This window comes from Balaenoptera acutorostrata, chromosome 6 (assembly GCF_949987535.1).
Source record: "Balaenoptera acutorostrata chromosome 6, mBalAcu1.1, whole genome shotgun sequence".
Taxonomy (NCBI): domain Eukaryota; kingdom Metazoa; phylum Chordata; class Mammalia; order Artiodactyla; family Balaenopteridae; genus Balaenoptera; species Balaenoptera acutorostrata.
The window spans coordinates 9,142,037-9,161,754 of NC_080069.1; the positions used below are offsets into that span (position 1 = coordinate 9,142,037).

The 19,718-nt window shown below is 50.2% G+C and overlaps 1 protein-coding gene across 5 annotated transcripts in view; it reads right to left on the bottom strand.

Moving 5' to 3' along the window:
* Positions 1 to 4,153: 4,153 nt before the first annotated feature.
* Positions 4,154 to 19,718, bottom strand: part of PRSS55 (serine protease 55) — a 71,115-nt gene continuing 55,550 nt past the window's right edge. Inside the window, exon 7 of one of the 5 annotated variants that reach the window (XM_057548029.1) lies at positions 4,154 to 4,560. In XM_057548029.1, coding sequence (XP_057404012.1) covers positions 4,303 to 4,560 — 258 coding nt within the window. In that variant the 3' untranslated portion in view covers positions 4,154 to 4,302. The other 4 variants (XM_057548028.1, XM_057548031.1, XM_007192706.3 and 1 more) reach the window with 4 other exon arrangements.

Consider the following 19,718-nt stretch of genomic DNA (forward strand, 5'->3'; position numbering starts at 1 on the left):
CATCCACAGTACCAGGCAGGCAGCTGGCATCAGGGCAGTTGCCGGAAGGATGCAGAGGCCCCACTGGTGAGGGATTGGAGAGAAGAACCAAGACATCTCCAGGAGGCAGTGTCGGGGGATCATTTGGACCTTAGTCTCCTCACCTGTAAATGAGGATAATGAGTGGATAATAATGAGGGTAAGTAACTGAACAGGGATGGCGATTAAAAGAGGGCAGAACATGGACGTAGTTGTTACACGGGGGTATGAGTTTCCTATCGCTACAGGGGGAGCCAATCTCCCAGCATGGGTTCTGCATATTCTTGGCCTTTCCTTTCAAGGCTGAGACAACCAGGGGGTGATGGGATTTTAGATAGACTACAACAGAATTTGATGAGTCCAGAATTCTCCAAACATGTCAGCTTTTCTGCTCCCCGCGTCTGCCTGTATTTTGCAGGTATTATTTCCTGCTGGGCACACGGTTGTGGTGGAGGGGGAGGGGTAAGGGCGGAGGCAAGGAGATGGTAGAGGTCGCGGAGGTTGACTGCGAGCCTCGGATGGAAGCGGTCAGTGGCGACATCAGCAGTGGCCTGGGCCTTTCCGGCGCGTGGGTTTGCTTTAAAACACCCAGGAGGTCACTCAGGGTAGGAAGGGGTTAGTGTGTTAAGTCCTGGCTGTCCTGAGGAGCAGCCACAGGCTGGCCAGGTAACCCTGCACCCGTGTGTGTGCATCTCATCCGTTTGCAGAAGTCAGAGGCGGCCTGGCTGACTCTCCTTCCCTGTCTCGAGGGGTTGCCTTCTCCTCCCCGCAGAAATCTAGGTTACGGTTGACCCTTGAACAACAAAGGATGCGGTTCTCGGTATCCAAGGATCCTCCGTATCCGCCACTCAACCAACCGTGGACTGCGTTGTGCTGTAGCGTTTACTCTTGAAAAACATCCACCGAGAAGTGGACCCGGGCAGTTCAAACCCGCATTGTCCCAGGGTCAATCGTCCTCCTTTGCCCCACCAACCCTGTCCAGCCCACCATCAAGTCCCATGCGTCTGGCCTCCGAACTAGCTCCTCCCACCTCCTCCCATCCCACCCTCCCATCCCACTCTCCCAGGCCATCGACCTCTCCCTGGACCACATCACAGCGCCCGACTGATCCACAGGCGCCCACGTGATCCACTCCCAGCCCCTCCCTGCTATACCCACAGGGGCCCCCAAATGCAAATTCCATCACATCACGGGCTGTTTAACCCCACAAGTGGCTTCCCTGGGCCCATAAGAGGAGGGCAAGACTCTGTCCCAGGGCATCCTTGGTCCTGCGTGCTCTGCCCAGCCCAGCTCTGCAGCTGCCTCACCCGCATGCACCCCTGCGCCCTCACTCCACAGCCACTGACCCTCCTTCAGACCCCTGGGTTTGAGACATTCCCTCCTGCTGAGGTCTTGGACCGTCCTGTTCCCTTTGCCCGGAATGCTCTTTCCGTCTTGTTCTCCTACTCATCCCTTCCCCTCTCACTTTCTGTCTCTCTCTCTCTTTTCTTAAATTGATTTACAATGTTGTGTTAACTTCAAGTGTACAGTAACGTGATTCAGTTATATATCAATATCTCTCTATGTATATATAGATATATATTCTTTTTCAGATTCTTTCCCACTATAGGTTATTACAAGACACTGAATATAGTTCCCTGAGGTCTACAGTAAATCCTTGATGCTTATCTATTTTATTATAGTGGTGTGTATCTGCTAATCCCATATTCCTAATTTATCCTCCCCCCGCTGCCAGCTTCCCCTTTGGTAACCATGAGTTTGTCTGTGAGTCTCTTTCTGTTTTGTATATAGATTCATTTGTATTATTTTTTAGATTCCACATATAAGTGATATCATATGATATTTGTCTTTCTCTGTCTGACTTACTTACTTAATATGATAATCTCTAGGTCCATCTTCCATCTCTCCTTTTTTTCCCCTTTTCTTTTCTTTTGGCCAAGCCGCGTGGCTTGTGGGATCTCAGCTCCCTGACCAGGGATTGAATCCAGGCCACAGCAGTGAAAGCCCAGAATCGCAACCACTAGACCACCAGGGAACTCCCTCCCATCTCACTTTCAATGTCACTTTCTCAGGAAGCCTTCCAGGAGACCCCATGCAGGCCAGAGGGTGGCCATGCGACCCAGGTCACGAAGCAAGGGCCGGAGGCCTTGGCCCCTAGGGTTGGAGGCCACGTGCAGTTTGGAACAAACCTGGCAGGCTACACAGGGCTTGAATTTTCCTGGGGGTCCTCAGCAACCTCGTGGTGTGGCTGGGATGGGAAGTCCACCGCTTGTCCTGTGTGCCCTGGGACAAATTATCCAAACCCCTACATGTCTCATTTCCTTCATCTGTCAAGTGGAGATAAATAGTAGGTCCTACTTCATTGGGTCGTATGGAATTTTAAGTGAGATTTTACAGCACACATCTTACAAGTCTAATAAACAGCATGATTAACTCTTGGGTTCACCAAGGCAGACTCCCAGCCCCACTCTTGTCACGGAATTTACCCTACAGTGTCACTATCGAGAAGACGCCTAATTCTCCTCAGCAGTGTAACTTGGTCCTTGTCCTGGTAATTGCCTGAATTTCATGATTAGGCAGGAAAAATGAGCCCTTTAACAACGAATTGAGGCTACTTTTGCCACAGAGTGCAAGGATTACCAAAGTGGATAGGCTTTACTTGGTGTTTCCATTCATTTGGACAGAACAAGCCCTCGAAGACTTTCAACTTGAGACTACACCCAAGGAATGAGTTTTCTGCCTGAAAAATGACCGATGTAGAAGAAAAAGAAAAGCACAGATTTTGCAGGTGGAAGGCACGGATCCACATGGGCCTCGGTCACTAGCTTCCTGGGCTCACTTCTTGCAAAGTGGCAACACAGCTTTGCTTTTTCAAGCCAATGCTCCATGGATACAAGCAGGAAGACGTTCCCTGGAGTCGCTCCAGCCACTGTGGGGCTTTGCCCTTATCCACATTCCCGTGATTTCACTCTCCCCAAAAAAGGGATTTCTCAAAAGTTCCAACTTTAGGGCATGACTAAGCTAGAAATGGGATCTCTGGTTTAAATCAGACGGTCCCTAGCCTTTAGACTAAAAGGAGGATGAGCTTCTTCACGGCCAGTAGCTCCCAATACGTTTTCTCCTAAGATGTGAAGCAACTCCCTTTGCAGGATTCACATTAAGGTTGACTGCTGCAAGACAGGAGAGAGTCCCTTTCCCCAGCAATCTCCAGCCTTTTCTGCAGTGTGTCTCACCCCCCAGTGGCCCCACACGGCTGTCCTCCAAATGTGTGATGGCTCTGCTCATTAACTGTCCCTTTGGGCAGGAACATTGGAAGGTGGAGACTTTGCAAACATTCTGCTTTTGGAAGTGGTTCGTTGGCTCCCATCAAACACAAGGAGGGAAAAGGGGAGGCTTTATAGCGAGGATGTCTGGGACTTGACCCAGGACAAAGCAGTCTGCAATGCTTTGCCCCCTAAAAGGATGGGGTGGGAGCCTCCGGGCCACTGCAGGATGAGGAGACCCTCGGCTGTCCACCCATCACCTCGGCTGTCCCCTTCAGCCCCTCTTGCTTACCGACGCAAACACATCACAGGAAAGCCAGTCCTCAGTCCTCCGGGACACGTGGCCCCAGGAACACCTCTGACGTGGCTGGCGCTCCTGCTGCCGCATCCGTTGACCTGCGATGCTGCCGCGGACGCTGCCTCCCCACCAGACGCTGAGCTGCCTCAAGACAGTAACTGGGCGCTGTCTGTCGTGTTTGCCAGCACGGAGCAAGACACTTAGCACTCCCTCTGATTCCATAACAAGATGAGTGAGTGAGTGAAGGCGTGCGTTTTAGAGCCATGGGTGTTTCTGCCTCACAAAGTCATTGTCTTGGGAGGAAAGCCGACAGACGCGAAGGAGCTCGGTAAGAAGCCCCATGTGCAGGATTGCTTCCTGTGCCTTTTGACCTTCAGCGATGAAGCGTGACCTTTACCGCTTGTTGAGCACAGACTGCTTTTAAAGGATATCCTTCCACTGCCCTCCCAGAAGGAAGGGGAGATTGGATGGTGCTCAAAGCCCACCAGTGTCAGGACATTCTTTTTTTTTTTTTTAAGTTTTTAATTAATTAATTAGTTTTGGCTGCGTTGGGTCTTCGTTGCTGAGTGCGGGCTTTCTCTAGTTGCGGTGAGCGGGGGCTACTCTTCATTGCGGTGGGCAGGCTTCTCATTGCGGTGGCTTCTCTTGTTGCAGAGCACGGGCTCTAGGCACGTGGGCTTTAGTAGTTGTGGCACGCAGGCTCAGTAGTTGTGGCGCACAGGCTTAGTTGCTCCACGGCATGTGGGATCGAACCTGTGTCCCCTGCATTGGCAGGTGGATTCTTAACCACTGCGCCACCAGGGAAGTCCCCAGTTTCAGGACCTTCTGCGTGTGCTCTGAAATAAGAAGACAGTAAGGGAAGGTGGCAGTGGTGGGGAATTTCAAAGCAGTCCTGGAGGGAGGCTGGTCCATTTTGGCTGATGGCAGTGGGATTTGGTGGGGGGGAGTCTCAGTGGAAGTAGTTGATTGACTGAGAGCCGTCTGAATGTGATAGAAGACAGGATAACTGAGCAAACATCCTTCCCCCAAGCTGTCCCTCCACCCCATACAAATGTGTGCATGCACACACACAAACACAAATGCACACATATTACCTCCTTTGGGAAATAGATCACGTGGAAGACACAGGTGTCAAATGGAAAGTCGTTTCTTCCGAAGAGGTTAATACAGAAAAAAACCAAGATGCCAAAGCTCAGGGTAACAGGAATTTAGATATAGCACAGTTGTCATCGAACATCCTCATGGATAGGCAGGCTGGGAGGATAGGGCTGAAACTGCAGGTGATCCTGATTCAGAAGTGGGGAGGTAGAGGAAAGGTCCCTGCACCCCAACTTTCTCCATAAAGGCCAACAAAGTGGCTTCAATTAAGGGAGTCCTGGAGTCTGTATAGGTCTTGGAAGTCCCCGCCAAAGTCCCAGGACCTAGAATCTTTGATATTTAAGGCGGGGCAGACAGCTGCCACCAGGTGGCGCCAAACAAGAGCTTGTGCTGGGACAGGCCATACATTGCCACAGACCCAAGGCTCACCAATTCATTCATCGATTTTGCCACACCCCAGCTTTGCATTTTAGGGGCTTGGATTTCTCAGCTCCCCCCTCCTTGCCCCGCTTATGGCCTCACGGCAGGGTTTTACTATAGTGTTTCTCTCTGGGATAATGGTGCTCTTTGGATATCTAAAATGCCTTGTACTTTTTAAAGTGCTTGCCTTTGCATTACTGCATTGCAGCAGGACTGACAGCTAGGCAGGAAGGGGTCATTCCTTCCACCTTGCAGGTAGGAAAATTGCGGTTTAGAGAAATTACAGAGAGAAGGGAGCAGCTGGCAGTGCTTCAGCTGCTTCATGGCCCAGGGCATTCTATCTTAATCCTCTCTATTGATCTGAGGCATAGTCACAACGTGTAAAGGCTATGTGTCAGGGGTTTCAAGGGACTCAGGGGTAAAAAAGTGTGTCCCTGCTGTCAGGGAGCTTTTGGGCTGATCACCTTGCTGTCCCTCCTTGTACCTTTGCTGTGATATCAGCACAAAAAGCTGCCTCTCTCTCCAGGCTGCAGTCACATCCTCATCGTCCTGCCCCAGACCCTCACCTGGCTGAGACGGAAATACCAGCAGCTACAGAGCAAACCTGAACACGCTCCTGAAGCATCTCCTTAGAGCATCACTGTTAGTAAGTTATTTAAAAATTTCTTCTACTTCAAGACACAAAAGATATATGATGGAACAGAATACAAAAGCACCTGAATTTTTTTTTAAAAAACCCTGAGGCTTCAGCGACCCCTCATACTTGTGGAGCCCTTTGTCTCCAGCCCCCAGGGCTGGTCTGTTAGCTCCTCTGCACCCTGGGCACCTTGGGGGAAAAGTGTGAGACGTGCTTCAGCCTCTGCCTTTCTCTCCCTTTTGGCAAGAGGACTTGGGCCGGGATGTGCTGGGTTTTCAAGGCTCCCTGAGTTCACACAGCCCTGGTCCCACCCACAGGGCATCCTAAGAGGTCCATGCTGATGTCACTCGTTAGGAAACTCCTGGAAGATACCATGCACCACGCACTCAACCAGAAAGGGGCGCAGAGCAGAAACTAACATCAGGAGGCTCCTGGCCGGCATTCCGAACGTTGCCTCAAAACCTCCAACCTCGCTTCCCCACCTTCGAAGGAGGGGCTTCTCTTGGTGATCCAAGTGGCTCATCCACTGCAGCATCTGGCATGGCTTGGTGAACCCTCGTGCAATCCCAGAGTTCGGGGATGCAGGCTGGACACAGACTCAGCCCTGACCCTGTCTCTCCCTCCCTCGCACTTGAAATCCCGCCAGCATCGACTCTTTCTCCATCCCCACAGCTCCCTCTCTCTTCTCTCTTCTCCCTCCTAAGCAGCCACCACAGTCTCTTACTGGGCCCCTTGGCTCTGCTCTTGTCCCCTCCTCCACTTTCCACACAGTAGTTCCTGGGATGGGATCTTGTCACTCCTGCTCAAGACCCAGTGGCTCCCCATGGCTACTATCCTAAAAGGCAGGCCCACCTGGACGCTCCCCGACCCAGCTTCCCACTCAAATTCATCTCTCGTTTGCCCCACCTCCATAACGGCCCCGCCTCCATCACAGCACTCTCTTTTTTTTTTTTGCCCTATGTTTTTAAAATTTTTATTTTATATTGGAGCATAGTTGATTAACAATGTTGTATTAGTTTCAGGTGGGACAGCAGAGTGATTCAGGTATACATGTATCTATTCTTTTTCAAATTCTTTTCCCATTTAGGTGATTACAGAATATTGAGCAGAGTTCCCTATGCTATACAGTAGGTCCCTGTTGTTCATCTGTTTTAAATATAGCAGTGTGTACATGTCAATCCCAAACTATCCCTCCCCCCCCCACTTCCCCCTGGTAACCATAAGTTCTTTCTCTAAGTCTGTGAGTCTGTTTATGTTTTGTAAATAAGTTCATTTGTATCATTTTTTTTTTTAGATTCCACATGTAAGCGATATCATATGATATCTGTCTTTGTCTGACTTATTTCACTTAGTATGATAATCTCCAGGTCCATCCATGTTGCTGCAAATGGCATTATTTCATTCTTTTTAATGGCTGAGTAATATTCCATTGAATATACGTACTGCATCTTCTTTATCCATTCCTCAGTCCATTCATCCATTCAACTTCATCTCTCACCTGCCCCAGCCTCCACTGTGGCCCCGCCTCCATCACAGCTCCCTTTATAGTGATGCGGTCCTTGTCTCTCCCTCCAGATGGGTGGTCAGCAAGTGTTTTCTATAAAGGGCCAGCTAGCACATGCCTCAGGGTCGTGGACCATATGGTCTCTGCAGCAGCCACTCAACCCTGCTTTATAGCACAAAGCAGCCGCGGACACTATGTACACAAATGGGCGAGGCTGTGCGCCGGTAAAACTTTACAAAAGCAGGCAGCAGCCTGGATTCAGCCCTCGGGGTATAGTTTGCAGCCCGCTCTGTGAATGGTCTGTCTCACAGACCCCTGGGTCCCCAGCACCCTGCCTGGCATGTGTAGATCATCCATAAAAGTTATGAATGGAGGTATGACCAGGAGGGCTGTGTGGGGGGCACGGCGGGGAAAAACGTGTTTTTTCTGCGGATGCAAGCCTCACGCTGGCGGAGTGAGCAGGCTCGGGCGGCGGCGCTCCGCTCCGCGCCAGACCAGGGCTTCTGCTTCCCAGGCACCCTGCATTCATCTCAGGAGGCGCCCCAGGCTTTGCGGACCAGCGCGGGGTGAGCGGTGGGGTGAGATTCCCGGCTCGCTAGGGCAGAGGGAAGAGAAGGCCCCGAAGTGAGCCAGCCACAGAGCGAGGGGAGGCACTCGCCAGCTCCCAGTCCTGAGCGGGGCCCCATGGGGCCAGGCTCCCTCAGGACTATCTGTCAGTTACGGCTGCGCTGAGCCCAGAGCCCCACCTGTGGGGGCCAATCCGGGGATGGCCGCCGTTGGGAGAACGGGGAATCCAGTGGCTCGGGAAAGCTCCACCCAGCTGTCGGGCAAGGAGCCTCTTCTTCCTTCTCAACCTTCAAAGCTGTATCTGCTGCTCCCCTGGTCTTCCGGGGATCCCGAACCTGTGCCAGCACTCCTCATTGGGGGGAAGAAAGAAGTTTCTCCCCGGACTCTTCGGTAGACTTTTTGTCTGAAGTCACTCTGCCACCTGGTGGCTGTATCTGGGAATCGCAGTCCCATCCGGGCCAATCGCACTAAGCCTGTTGGCTGGGCTCCTGCACCTCCAAAGCCTTCCCCCAGAAACCCGAGTCCTATTCATTCTGCAAACTCTGAAGCTCTACTTGTAAAAGCACCTGATAGCATCTACTATGCTCTTTGCCCATGCAGCAGCATGGTTCTGGCCCTCAGTCCCTCCAGGTGTGAGCTGTCAGCAAGGTCCTCCCAGACACCCCCAATAAAGCAGCGGTCCTTCTACCGACGCAGCCTTTCCACCCTCACCCCCGTCCTTCCTTCCTTTCACTGCACTGTCTCCACCTGTCATACTCAGAAACATCTGTTGTTTATTGTGTCTGTCCCCGCACTAGAACCTAGGCTTTCTGAGGGCTTGCTGTCTTGTTCACAGTTCTACCCCCCTGGTAGAACAGCCTGGCACACAAAGGCTCCCAAGAAATGTTTGATGAAGGAATAAACAGCAGTGATTCACACCAGACCATGATGATTTCCTTTCCCTGAACATTGATTTCTGTTTTGTGGACTGTATTTCATTCTGGGCCAACTTTTACACAGCTTTATGTGTGTAACTCTCATATTCCCTCCTGGATTGCAAATTCTGGAGATTATGTTTGCATTTTCTAACGGAAACAGAAGCTCAGTAGATACACTTTTTAAATTATGAACAGTATAGTATTACTGTCATTAATAGCAATCCTCACATTTATAATCTGTTTATAGTTTCTATCAGTTTCTACACTTGATCTTGGCAATTCTATGAAAGATTAAAAACAGAAATTATGAATCCTATTTTTATATAAGGAAACTGGGGCTCAGTAAGGTTAAATGACTTGCCCAAGATCACACAGCTCCTGAATGGATGTGCTGGGACTTCTGGCTCCAGACTGAGCATTCTGTTCCCTGCTTTTGTCAATTAGGGTCCAAATGGGGAGAGTGTCACCTGATGGGGTTGTTGAGGGAAGGTGACATTACAGTGTGGGCAGAAGGGATCTGTGCAAAGAGCCTGTGGTCTGTAGGAAAGTCTGTTTTCCGGCGTTCCTCACCCCTGCTGTATTAATCTGTTAGGCTGCTGTAACAAAGTCCCACAGACTGCGTGGCTTCAGCAACAAAAATTTATCTTCTCACAGTTCTGGAGGCTGGACATCTGAGATCAAGGTGTCAGCAGGGTTGGTTTCTCCTGAGGCCTCTCTCCCTGACTTGTCGATGGCTGTCTTCTCCCTGTGTCCTCACATGGTTGTCCCTCTGTGTGTCTGTGTCCTTATCCCCTCTTCTTATACGGACACCAGTTATATTGGATCAGGGCTCACCCTAGTGACCCCATTTTTACCTTAATCACCTCTTTAAAGGCCCTAATTCTAAATACAGTCACATTCCGATGTACTGGGGGTTAGAACTTCGACATATGAATTTTGGGGGACACAATTCAGCTCATAACACTCTGCCTCCTGTCCTTGTCCCCTAGCAGACACATGTCACCTTCTTTCTCCATGGGCTTGTGCCCTCCTGAGAGGGCCTCTGGATGCTTTTCTGCTTCTTCAGAATTGCCAGCTGGTTCGCTGACGGCTGGCACATGGAAGGGCAAGGTCCCAGGCTGTCAGTGACTAAGAGGAAAACCCCAGAAACCGTAGAGGCCCCTGCAGGGAAAGTTGCTCATGTACACTATGACTGCTTTGCCCGGCAACAAATTTAAAACCCCGAGCAAGTGGCAGAGGACTTCCTTTCTGAGCGGAATGGCTTCAGGCCAACACCTAGGAGAACTTTCTGTGCAAGTAGACAGAAGAGGAAAGCACCCAGAGTTCAATTTCAGACACTTAAGAAACTCTCCAAATTCGTCCCAATTAACTTGGCACCTGAAATTTGTTCAGCTCATTTTGGGGTGAATCTCTTTGTGACCCTGGACCACAATTTCTTAACCTGTAAAATGAGGGACTTAGACTAGATCCAACCATAAGACTTGAAAGGAGGGTTTGGGTCCCAGAACCAATACCTACTAGCTGTGTAACTTTGGTCAAGTCACTTTAACCTTTCTGCAACTTCGTTCTTGTCTCATAAATAGAGCTGAGGATCAGGTAATCTCTAATTCAGTGCCAGCTCCAAAATCCTCTTTTCTTAAAAAAACAAATTTCAGGCAATTATAAACTTACAGAAAATTAGGAATTAGAGTTATATAATAAATCCTTTTCCTTCCTGGTCATTTGAGAGTAAGTTGCTGACCTGATTTTCTATCAGTGTGTGTTTCTACAAACAAGGACACTCTCTTTTATAACTAGGGGGCTAACACTGATACACCACCATCAACATAGTCCTCAGATCCGCTGAGGTCTGACCAATTGGCCCAATGACTCCTTTCATAACAAAAGGATCCATTCAGAATGACACGCTGCCCTGAGTTGTCACTTCTCTTTGGTCTTCTTCAGTCTGGGGCAATGCCTTTGTTTTTCTTTGATTATCACGGCCTTGGTACTTTTTTTCCCCCCGGGTATTGGACTTATAATTAGGTGTGAATAAGATGGCAGAAAGCAATAGTGATCATAGAGAACTCATAAGTAAACTCATAATTAAAAAATAACAAGTGTGTTTCATTAAAATTCAGAATTTTAACCAGAGAAAAGGGAAAAAGACAAGTGACAGCCTTGATACTTTTGAAGATTCTGGTCCAGCCATTTTGCAGACTGTTCCTCGACGCCAGGCCCCCTCGCCAGGGCCAGCTGGCTTGGACCCTGACTTCCCGAGTCGTCTGCCCTGCCACACGGACACGCTGTTGCCCCACCCAGGCTCTGACCACCCTCCCTACCCACCGTGTGGGCTCCCACGCCCCTTGCCCGGCCGCCTGTCCCATGGACGCCCTCCCCGCTGTCCCCACGCAGCCCTGAGACCCTGCGACCCTCCTGTCCCTGAACTGAGGACACAGCAGCACTCCACGTCCCATCAGGGCTTTGGGGCTGAATCGCTCAGGATGAAAGGGAAGACCTGGGAAGGTGGGAGCTTAAGCTTTAGTCTTGAGTGTGGCCCCCAAATGAGGAGGGCTCCTGCTGAATGGGGGTCCGTAGGAGGAAGAGAAGGACCAAGAGGCCCCGGGACTCAGGGAGGGGTCTTTGTGGTGTCAAGAAGAGAAACGCAAGGCAGCTGGGGGCACTGAGACAGGTTGTACACATTCTGCAGTTCTAAAAGGTCAGGAGTAAGGCCCACCTTAGGCTCTACAAAGAGACCCCGTAACCGCAGGGCGGGGTGGGTCTTACCTGGGGAGGCACCTCACCTGGGGGTGTGTTCTGAGTGACAGGATGGTGCTGATTGTAGAAGTATAAACAGGACGTGTGACAGGGAGCTGGGGTGTGCGGCTTGCAGAAGCCAAGGCTCACTGAGGCCAGGAGCCTGGTCTTCAAGGGTGCACACGGCAGTCGGGCTGGCCCCCAGGAGCTGCAGCCAGTGCTGGGGTGAGAGCCACGGGGAGGCCAATGCAGCTCAGCCTGGGACTGTGTTCTCCGGGTCAAAGCTGTGCGGAGCTGAGAAGGGCTGACCTTGGGTGGTGAGTTCCCTGTCAATTGTGGCATTCAAGCCGAACAGCTTGGGGGTTGATACAGAGAACTTCAAGGGGACTCAGTCCAGGCCAGAGAGGGGTGGGGAGAGGAGTGAGAACTCACTAAGGGCCCACCCCAACCTGAGGTCTTGTCACTCAGCTTCAGCCGGTACGGGCATTGGGTTCTCCTGAGTGTTACCCGGGCCTGGCTTTGCATCACTTCATCTGCATCATTACGGCCTGGCGTTGGCCTAGGCAGTCCATGTGACAAACCCCCATTTCACAGGCCAGGAACCTGGGGCGTAGGTGCTTCTGTTCCTGGGGCCTAACCCCTGAGCCTCGGCCAGGGTGATTCTGGACCTGACCCTCCACGGCTGTCAAGGCCAACTCAGGACAGGGGAGCCCAAGCCTGGCCTGCCCCCTTGGTGTGGGTGACAGGGATCTGGCTTCGCTCTCCCAACCCCAGACGAGGCTTCCTTTCCTCTCCTCGTCTGTGCCAGCAGCTGCTCACACAGCATCTGAACCCCTGGGTGATCTGGGCTCAGCACCTTGGAAGGATACTCCATGGGGAGGGGTGGCCCCTTCACGCACTCAAGCAGAGACAGGAGCCAGGGACCGAAGATGGAAAATGCCTCTTCCTTGGCCTGTTCTGATGTAAAACTGCAGAACTCAGAATTAAACAGGTGCTTGACATCACAGAGCAATACTGCCCAATTAAGCTATTCCGGGGCCTGAGGGCACTTAGGCATTTTGTGAGTTTTTATTGCTCAAGACAATGAATAATATATAAGTCTGTACAGTCTCAATTCAAATGATGACTCGTGTGTCACATTTCAATCTAACCCGTGTTTTAATGTGATCCTCCTAGACTTTAGAAAGCCAGGGGCCCCTGACTTCTTGGTAATTAAAGTTTGGATCTTTTAGGGAAATACTTCTCGAAGGGTGGAACACGGACCACTGCTGGTTCCTGGTCCATGAAGAGATAAGTACAGAAATGGAGAGTAAATGCTTAGAAACCTTCAGAGCAATTTAACGAGTGATTTTATGTGGGTTGAATCTAATAATAAAAGTTTGAGCTTGTATTTTATATGTTCATTTTTTGGTTCATTTTTCTAGTAATTTAATTGTATTGTTTTATGAAAGTATTGGTTTGCAAGAAGTTAAAAATTTAAAACAAGAACCCACAAGCTCTGTCCTTCCCCACAGACGGTCTGAATGCTCAGGTCCAAGGCCACGGCCCTTCCTGCTCACCGCCGCCAGGCTGCAGGGCACAGAGTTCACGCCCATACAGGGCGTTTCATTCGCTGCGGGGCTCTCTGTGCCTGGCACGTGCTGGGCTCTGGCTGTGTGACCCCTTAGCTGGTGACCACAGCTGACCTCCTGGCCCCATAGTGTCCTCCCAGGGCTTGTAGACCAGTGACCGAATCGGAGTGCCTGAGCTCAAAGCCTGACTTTGCCACGAAGTTGTAGGGTGACCTTGGGCAAGTCACTTCCCTCTTTGGGTGTCAGGTTTTTCATCATTTTAAGGGCGCTTCCAGTTCTCTCATTATGGGACTCCAACACTGGCTCTGGGGACCACTGAGATGCCCATCTTACACAGTGAAATCAAGGTCAGAGTTCTAACCAAGCTTTCACAGCACGTGGAAGGCAATTTCTTAATCTAGACACAGAGAGTCACTGGCATCCAGCATTCACATTTTCTTACAGCTCTACTAAGGTTTAATTTAACACAAGCTGTACACATCTGAAGCGTCAACTGTGGAGAGTTATGACATATGCCTTCACCTGGGAAGCTGTCATTGCAATTAAAATACTGAATATTTCCATCTTTCCCAAAAGGTTTCGTGGGCCCCCTCAAAATCCACTTTCTCCCTTACTTCCGACCCCCAGGCAACCACCGATCTGCTTTCTGTCACTATATAGATGACTTCGCATTTTCTAGAATTTTATACAAGTAGAATCATACAGTGTGCACATTTTTTGGTCTTTGTTTTACTCAGCATAATGATTTTGAGATTTATCCCTGTGGTTGCATGCATCAGTAGTTTGCTCCTTTTATTGCTGAACAGTACTCCACTGCATAGATATACCACACCATTTTTATCCTTTCAGTAGTTGATGATAAACATGTGGGTTGTTTCCAGCTTTTGCTATTACAAATAAGGCTGCTATAAACATTCCGAAGCAAAGTCTCTGTGTGAACGTGGGCTTTCATTTCTCTTGGATAAATATGTAGAAATTGAATGGCTGGGTCATAAGGTAGGTATATGTGAAACTTTTTAAGAAATTACCAAACTGTCTTCTTAATGGCTTGTACCATTTTACAATTCCATCAGCCTTGTATGAGAAATCCAGTTTCTCTATATCCTTGTCAACACTTGGTACTACCAGTCTGAAATTTTAGCTGTTCTAGTGAATACATAGTGGTATCTCCTTGTGGTTTTAATTTGCATTTCTCTGATGACTAATAAAGTTGAGCATCTTTTCAAGTGCCTATTGATCACTCATAAATCTTTTGTAAAGTGCCTGTTAAATCTTTTGCCCATTTTTAAATTGAGTTGAGTTGCACGGATTCTTTATATATTCTGGATAGAAGTCCTCTGTGTGACATATGTGTTGCAAATATTTCCTCTCAGTCCCAATCTGTGGTCTTTAGTTTTGTGAGTGTATACAATTTCAAGGAGTTTTACAGCCCTCTATTAGGTCATCCATGAGTCTGAGTCTTTGCCCTGGGCACAGGTGCAGAACATCAGCTCTAAGGTTTCAGGTCTGGCCAAAAGGGAATGATGCTGGTCCCATAACAGAAACAGGTCCAGTGAAGGTGGAGTACTTTTTGTGAGTAAGACAGTGTGTGTAGTCAGTTGAGTTTTAGGAGTTGGGAGTAAAGATAAATGAAAAGGTTTAGCAGAAAATGGATAAGTGAGATTTCCACTCTCCCTACCTACTATCTGGAGAAACTACAGCCAAGGGACTGGGCTTGCTGGAAGCATCAAGGAAGAGCTGGCTGATTCTGCTGAGAGAAATGCAAATCAGGTTGCTAGAGGTGGGACGTACTCCTGGTTGAAGGCAGGACACTGAGTGAGTCCCCCAGCTATGGATCGAGAGAGGATGGAGAAAGAAGAGACTGGGGACTGAAGAACAAGAGAGTGAATACCCCAACCAGAGAGTGGACGAGGAGGAGACCTGGAACTCAGACCGGGAGCCTGGATTGCTGTATTTGGCTTTTGTGACGTTGGCCAGGGACACGTGTGCAAAAGTGGACTTGAAGGAAATGAAAGAATCTCCAGTGAAATGTGTAAGAGAGGGGCTGAGATACTCGGGAGGAGGAGAAGAGGGTGGGGAAGGTCTTTTGCCCACGGGACAGGCAGGAGTGGGGATGAAGACCAGGCAGGCTGGGAATTCGAAAGGGAGGAGGGATGAATTTGAGCAGCTGCTGTGAAATGTGCATTTTGGGAAAGAGAGCTGCTATTAGACGCCTTGTGGCAAGTTTTGATGTGAATCCAGTGTTATCTCTTCAAGAAAACTTCCAGTAAAGACCTCTGATGCACCTCAGAGTTTCTGGACTGGGATCTGTATTTATTCCGAATGCAACAGCAGCTGAGGCTGGCCTCAAGGCAGCCCTGTTTTATTTTTTGCGTTACACAAAGCTTTGATGGTGAGTAGCTCAGAGACCTTGTCTATCTTGTTCTTTGTTTAGCAAGTGCCGGCACTTCCTCTGTTCTCATCAAATGTTGGTTGAATGTTATTGTAAAAAGCCTGTCATCCTGTATTGTCCGTGGGATAAGTGTAGGGGACCAGGTATCTCTAAAGGCGGCAGGAAGCCCTGGTCTCCAGGTTAGACACCTGCGCCCCATCTTCATCTTCTCTCCTCCACGTGACCACATGTCCTTTCTTATGTAGATTATTCAGTCCTCTCATTGTCCACAGGTTTGCTCACGTCCCCATTACCCTGCTCAGCCCAGGAATCCAAGCTAACCATCTCCATTGTTGACCTTGCTCTAGGAGATGACTGCAGACTGCAAGCAGCTTAAAGCACAGAGACTTCTGGAGTGCTACAGGAATTGTAGCATGTTAGCAATATCGAGCACTCAGCTTCCCTTCAGTGAGATTTGTCACTCTGTCATTTCCTGTCCAATGCTGGCTTCCCTACCACAGTGCAAGCTCCAGAGGGACATTCACCATGCCCACCTGATCACAGTGATATGCCCGGACCTGGGGGCACTGTAGGTGCTTAATAAGTGTGTGTTGACTGAGTGGCTTATTGACTGATGGCTTCCATGTTCCCCGTGGAAGAGCCTCAGTCTAGAGGGGAAGGAGGAGCCCCGTCCCCTGTTCCGTTGCTCCTCCAGGATCCAGGATAAAGACCTGAGGTGCTCTCGCTACATGCGTCCAAACGAGAAATCCTGGGTTTTTACTCTGGAACTTTCTCTAGAGATTCCTTTGACCAAGGAGGACACAAAGTTTGAACCAGTTTGACCAAATTCCTCAAAGAGTGAGTGATACCTGAACCCAGGTATCAGACCTGCGGGTCAGTGTCCTTGCCTTGGATGGTGTCCAGAGGCAGGGTGGCCCAAGGGCTCAGTCCACCTCCATCTAGACCGGACTGGTTGGGTGCGATTACAGCCCCACCTCCTCAGAGCCCTGTGACCTTGGGCCTTGGTTTCCTCAGTCTGTAAACAAGGCCCAGTGGTAGTACCTATTTCATAGGGTTACTCTGAGGACTGAGGGGGATTGACACTGAGCAGGGCCCCGTGGGGCTCCTGGGCACAAAGCCTTTCTGTGTCCCCCATTTCTTTGATTACAGGAAATAGGCTTCATTCAGCCTCCATGACCTTCCCTGAGTTCCAAAGGGCAGATTCGAACAGTTGCTAATCAGGGAAGGAGCAGCCAAGGAACCACCTGGGGCAAGATTAAAGGGGCCAGAGAAACTCATCAGGATTAGGAGACTGACCAGCTGAGACCCTGCACACCCCCTCATCTTGTCAGCACCCCGCCCTTGAAGTACTGTTACAAAACTCATCACACCCTTCTGGGTGGGGACACATAGTTTTTCGATGCAGGAGCCCACTGTGTCCCCTTTTGCCTGGCAAAGTAATAAAGCTCTTCTTTTCTACTTCACCCAAAACTCTGTCTCCGAGATTTGATTCAGCACCGGTGCACAGAGAAGCTGAGCTTTCGGCATCACCCCCCTGCCCGCACCCCAGTTCCTGGCACTGTTCAGTCCGAGTGAACGCCTTCCCTCCTCTGAGCCTAGGCTTCTGCGTCTGAGCAGTGGGGGTGGTCCTCTCTGCCCTGCTACCTCTACAGGCCAAAGGGATGGGCCAGAAGGTGCTTCTCAACAGGGGGAGTAAAAGGTTTCACAGTTACTTCCCAAACAAGCGAGCTGTGTGCGGGGCGGGGAGGGGTCGGGGGAAGAATGCCAGCAGAGCTTTGAGCTGCAAATGCTCTTCCTGCGAGAAATTGCCGAGAATCTGCTTCTTAGGCAACCAGGTGACCTCGAGTGGCGGCCAGCAGTCCACTTCATGGGCTCCATCTGCGCCCACAGCGGTCGTGGCAGAGCGCCCAGGCCGGCGACACCGACACCCGGGCAGCCGGGAAGAGGGGTGACATCTGCGCGGGGGCGGAAGCGGTGCGGCATTTATATTTGGAAAACAATAAGCATTTGTCAGGGTTTGCTCTTTCTTTTCTAAATTCAGAACATTTGGGGAGAGAACAAGAGAGAGGAATATTGATTTCCGCTCCGGGAGAGGATGATGGATGGCAGAGACGGCAGGAAACACGGACACTTCCCCACCTACCCCTCCCCCCCCATCCACTCCATCTCCGCCGCCGCCTCGCTGCCCCGCCCCTCGCCTCCTTCCCTGGCTTCTGATCTGCTGTCACTCTCTCCCTTTCCTCCCTCGCGGCCAAAATGAAGTTGCTGCCAGGGTTAGAAGGAAAAACTCAACATGCCCCACCCCACTGGACCCCTAGAAATTTCACCGAGGTGGAAGACCCCTGAAATTTGTTGGGTTTATTTCCCACCCCCAGGCATGTAAATGTCTTACCAATAAGTCTAGAGCAGGTGCTACTTCTTGCTCACCAGGTCCAGTCAGCATTACGTCACCAGTGTAATGCACCAGTGCACTATCGTGTGCAAGTGAATGGGGTCTTGTGATCAAGATCCCTGTGAACTAAACTATGACATAGGCCCGGAGGGTTGATATCCACCTGAGGTGGGACAGTAAAGGTGTAATGCTGGCCTTGTCAGCAGAGAACAAACTGCTTCTGGTGGATCTCACGGACAGGAATGCAGAAAAAGGCATTCTTTCAAGATCAAGAGCTGCATAGCAGATACTGGAAGAGATGTGTCACTTTACTCAAGCAATGAAGTCACATCTGATACAGCAGCTGGAATCGGAGTCGCCACCTTGGCAAGCTTACAATAATCCTCTGTCATTCTCAAAGACCCGTCTGTCTTCTGCCGAGGCCAGATGGGAGAGCTGAATTGGGGATGTGGTGGGAATCACCACCCCTGGGTTTTTTAAGTACTTGATGATTGCACTAATCTCTGCAATCCCTCCAGGAATGCAGGGCTGCTTTTGTGGTTGACTCTTTTCCTAGGTAGGGGCAGTTCTAGTTGCTTCCACTTGGCCTTTCCCATCATAATCTCTCTTACTCCACAGAGAAGGGAACCAGTGACTTCAGAGTCAGCGTCCAGTCGTCCCGAAAAGGTCTGATTATTTCCTCTTCCCAATGCACAGTTGGCAAAAGCCTGTGGGTCCTTTCGGGGAAGGCTGGGAGAATGATTAACAGTATAAATATTCCATAGAGTACTAGGGTCCTTCATTCAAGGGGTTCTGAGTCTATAAAGTGGCTCAAGTCTGACAATTAACGAGCCATGACTCTTGTTTTTATGATTCAAGTTAGACTCTTTTCACTTGACCTATTTTCTGCTTACACAGAACAAGTAAGAATTAGTAGGCTTCCTGTCTATTTCACTTCTAGGAACCCCATGACGAACTAGCCAGCCATCGGTCTGCAGGATTCAGGCCATTCTGAATGCGGCATTGACCCTGCTGTCCATCACAGGGACCACGCCTTCCTTGCCTTTGGGGCTTGAGTGCCGCCACTGGTCCCTGCCACCACGGATCAAATCACTCTCATTGTGGTTACGTTTCCCAATTCCGTGACTGCAGTTCCCTCTGTGAAGTCTGGCCCGCAGAGAAGAGCCAGGGATGCCAGGGCTTCCCTCTCAAGTTTATCTCTCACAGTCGTGGTGAAAGGCATGTCTTCTGGACCTTCCCAGGGTGGGTGAGTGAGTAGGTTTCATATGACAAACTCACTCTAACATTCCAGTCTCCCTAAGTCATGGAATCCCTTTCTCTACATTAAACCAAAGCAGGTCTGGCAATTCTAATTCACTCACGGTGGGTCTCCTTTTGGCCATATTTCAGCCAAGCAACGAAGCAAACTGTTAGAGCCCTTTCTTCCTCCCCAAGACGCAAAGTTAGATGCAGAATCCCTGCTTAGTGAGCCCGTGGCAATAAATGCCGCCTGATCCAACTTTACGTTCCTTCCACGATTTATCCCACAGCCTTAATACCCATCCCCACACGTGCGGCCCGGGTTTCTATCTGCAGGAATTAGAACACTCAGAGGGTAGTGCACCTCCTCACAGGTCACACTTTGTACCTCACCTGTAGGGGCTGCTGGGACTTGAGTCTGCTCATAGGTCTAGAAGCCAAGAGGGGTGGTGGGGTTGACCCTGAGGAGAACCAGCAGTGTCTTGCTTGTCAGCTGCCTCAGGGGCGGTCATTACCCTTTCCTCAGGTAACGCAGGGTTAATACCCTGGGACGGGGGTGGAGAGGCATCAGAATTTAGGGTTCAAGTTCCCCAGCTCCATCAGGGTCTTCTTCCCACACACCCCCAATTCCAACTTGCAGGATCCCATTCCTTCCCAGTCCGTGGC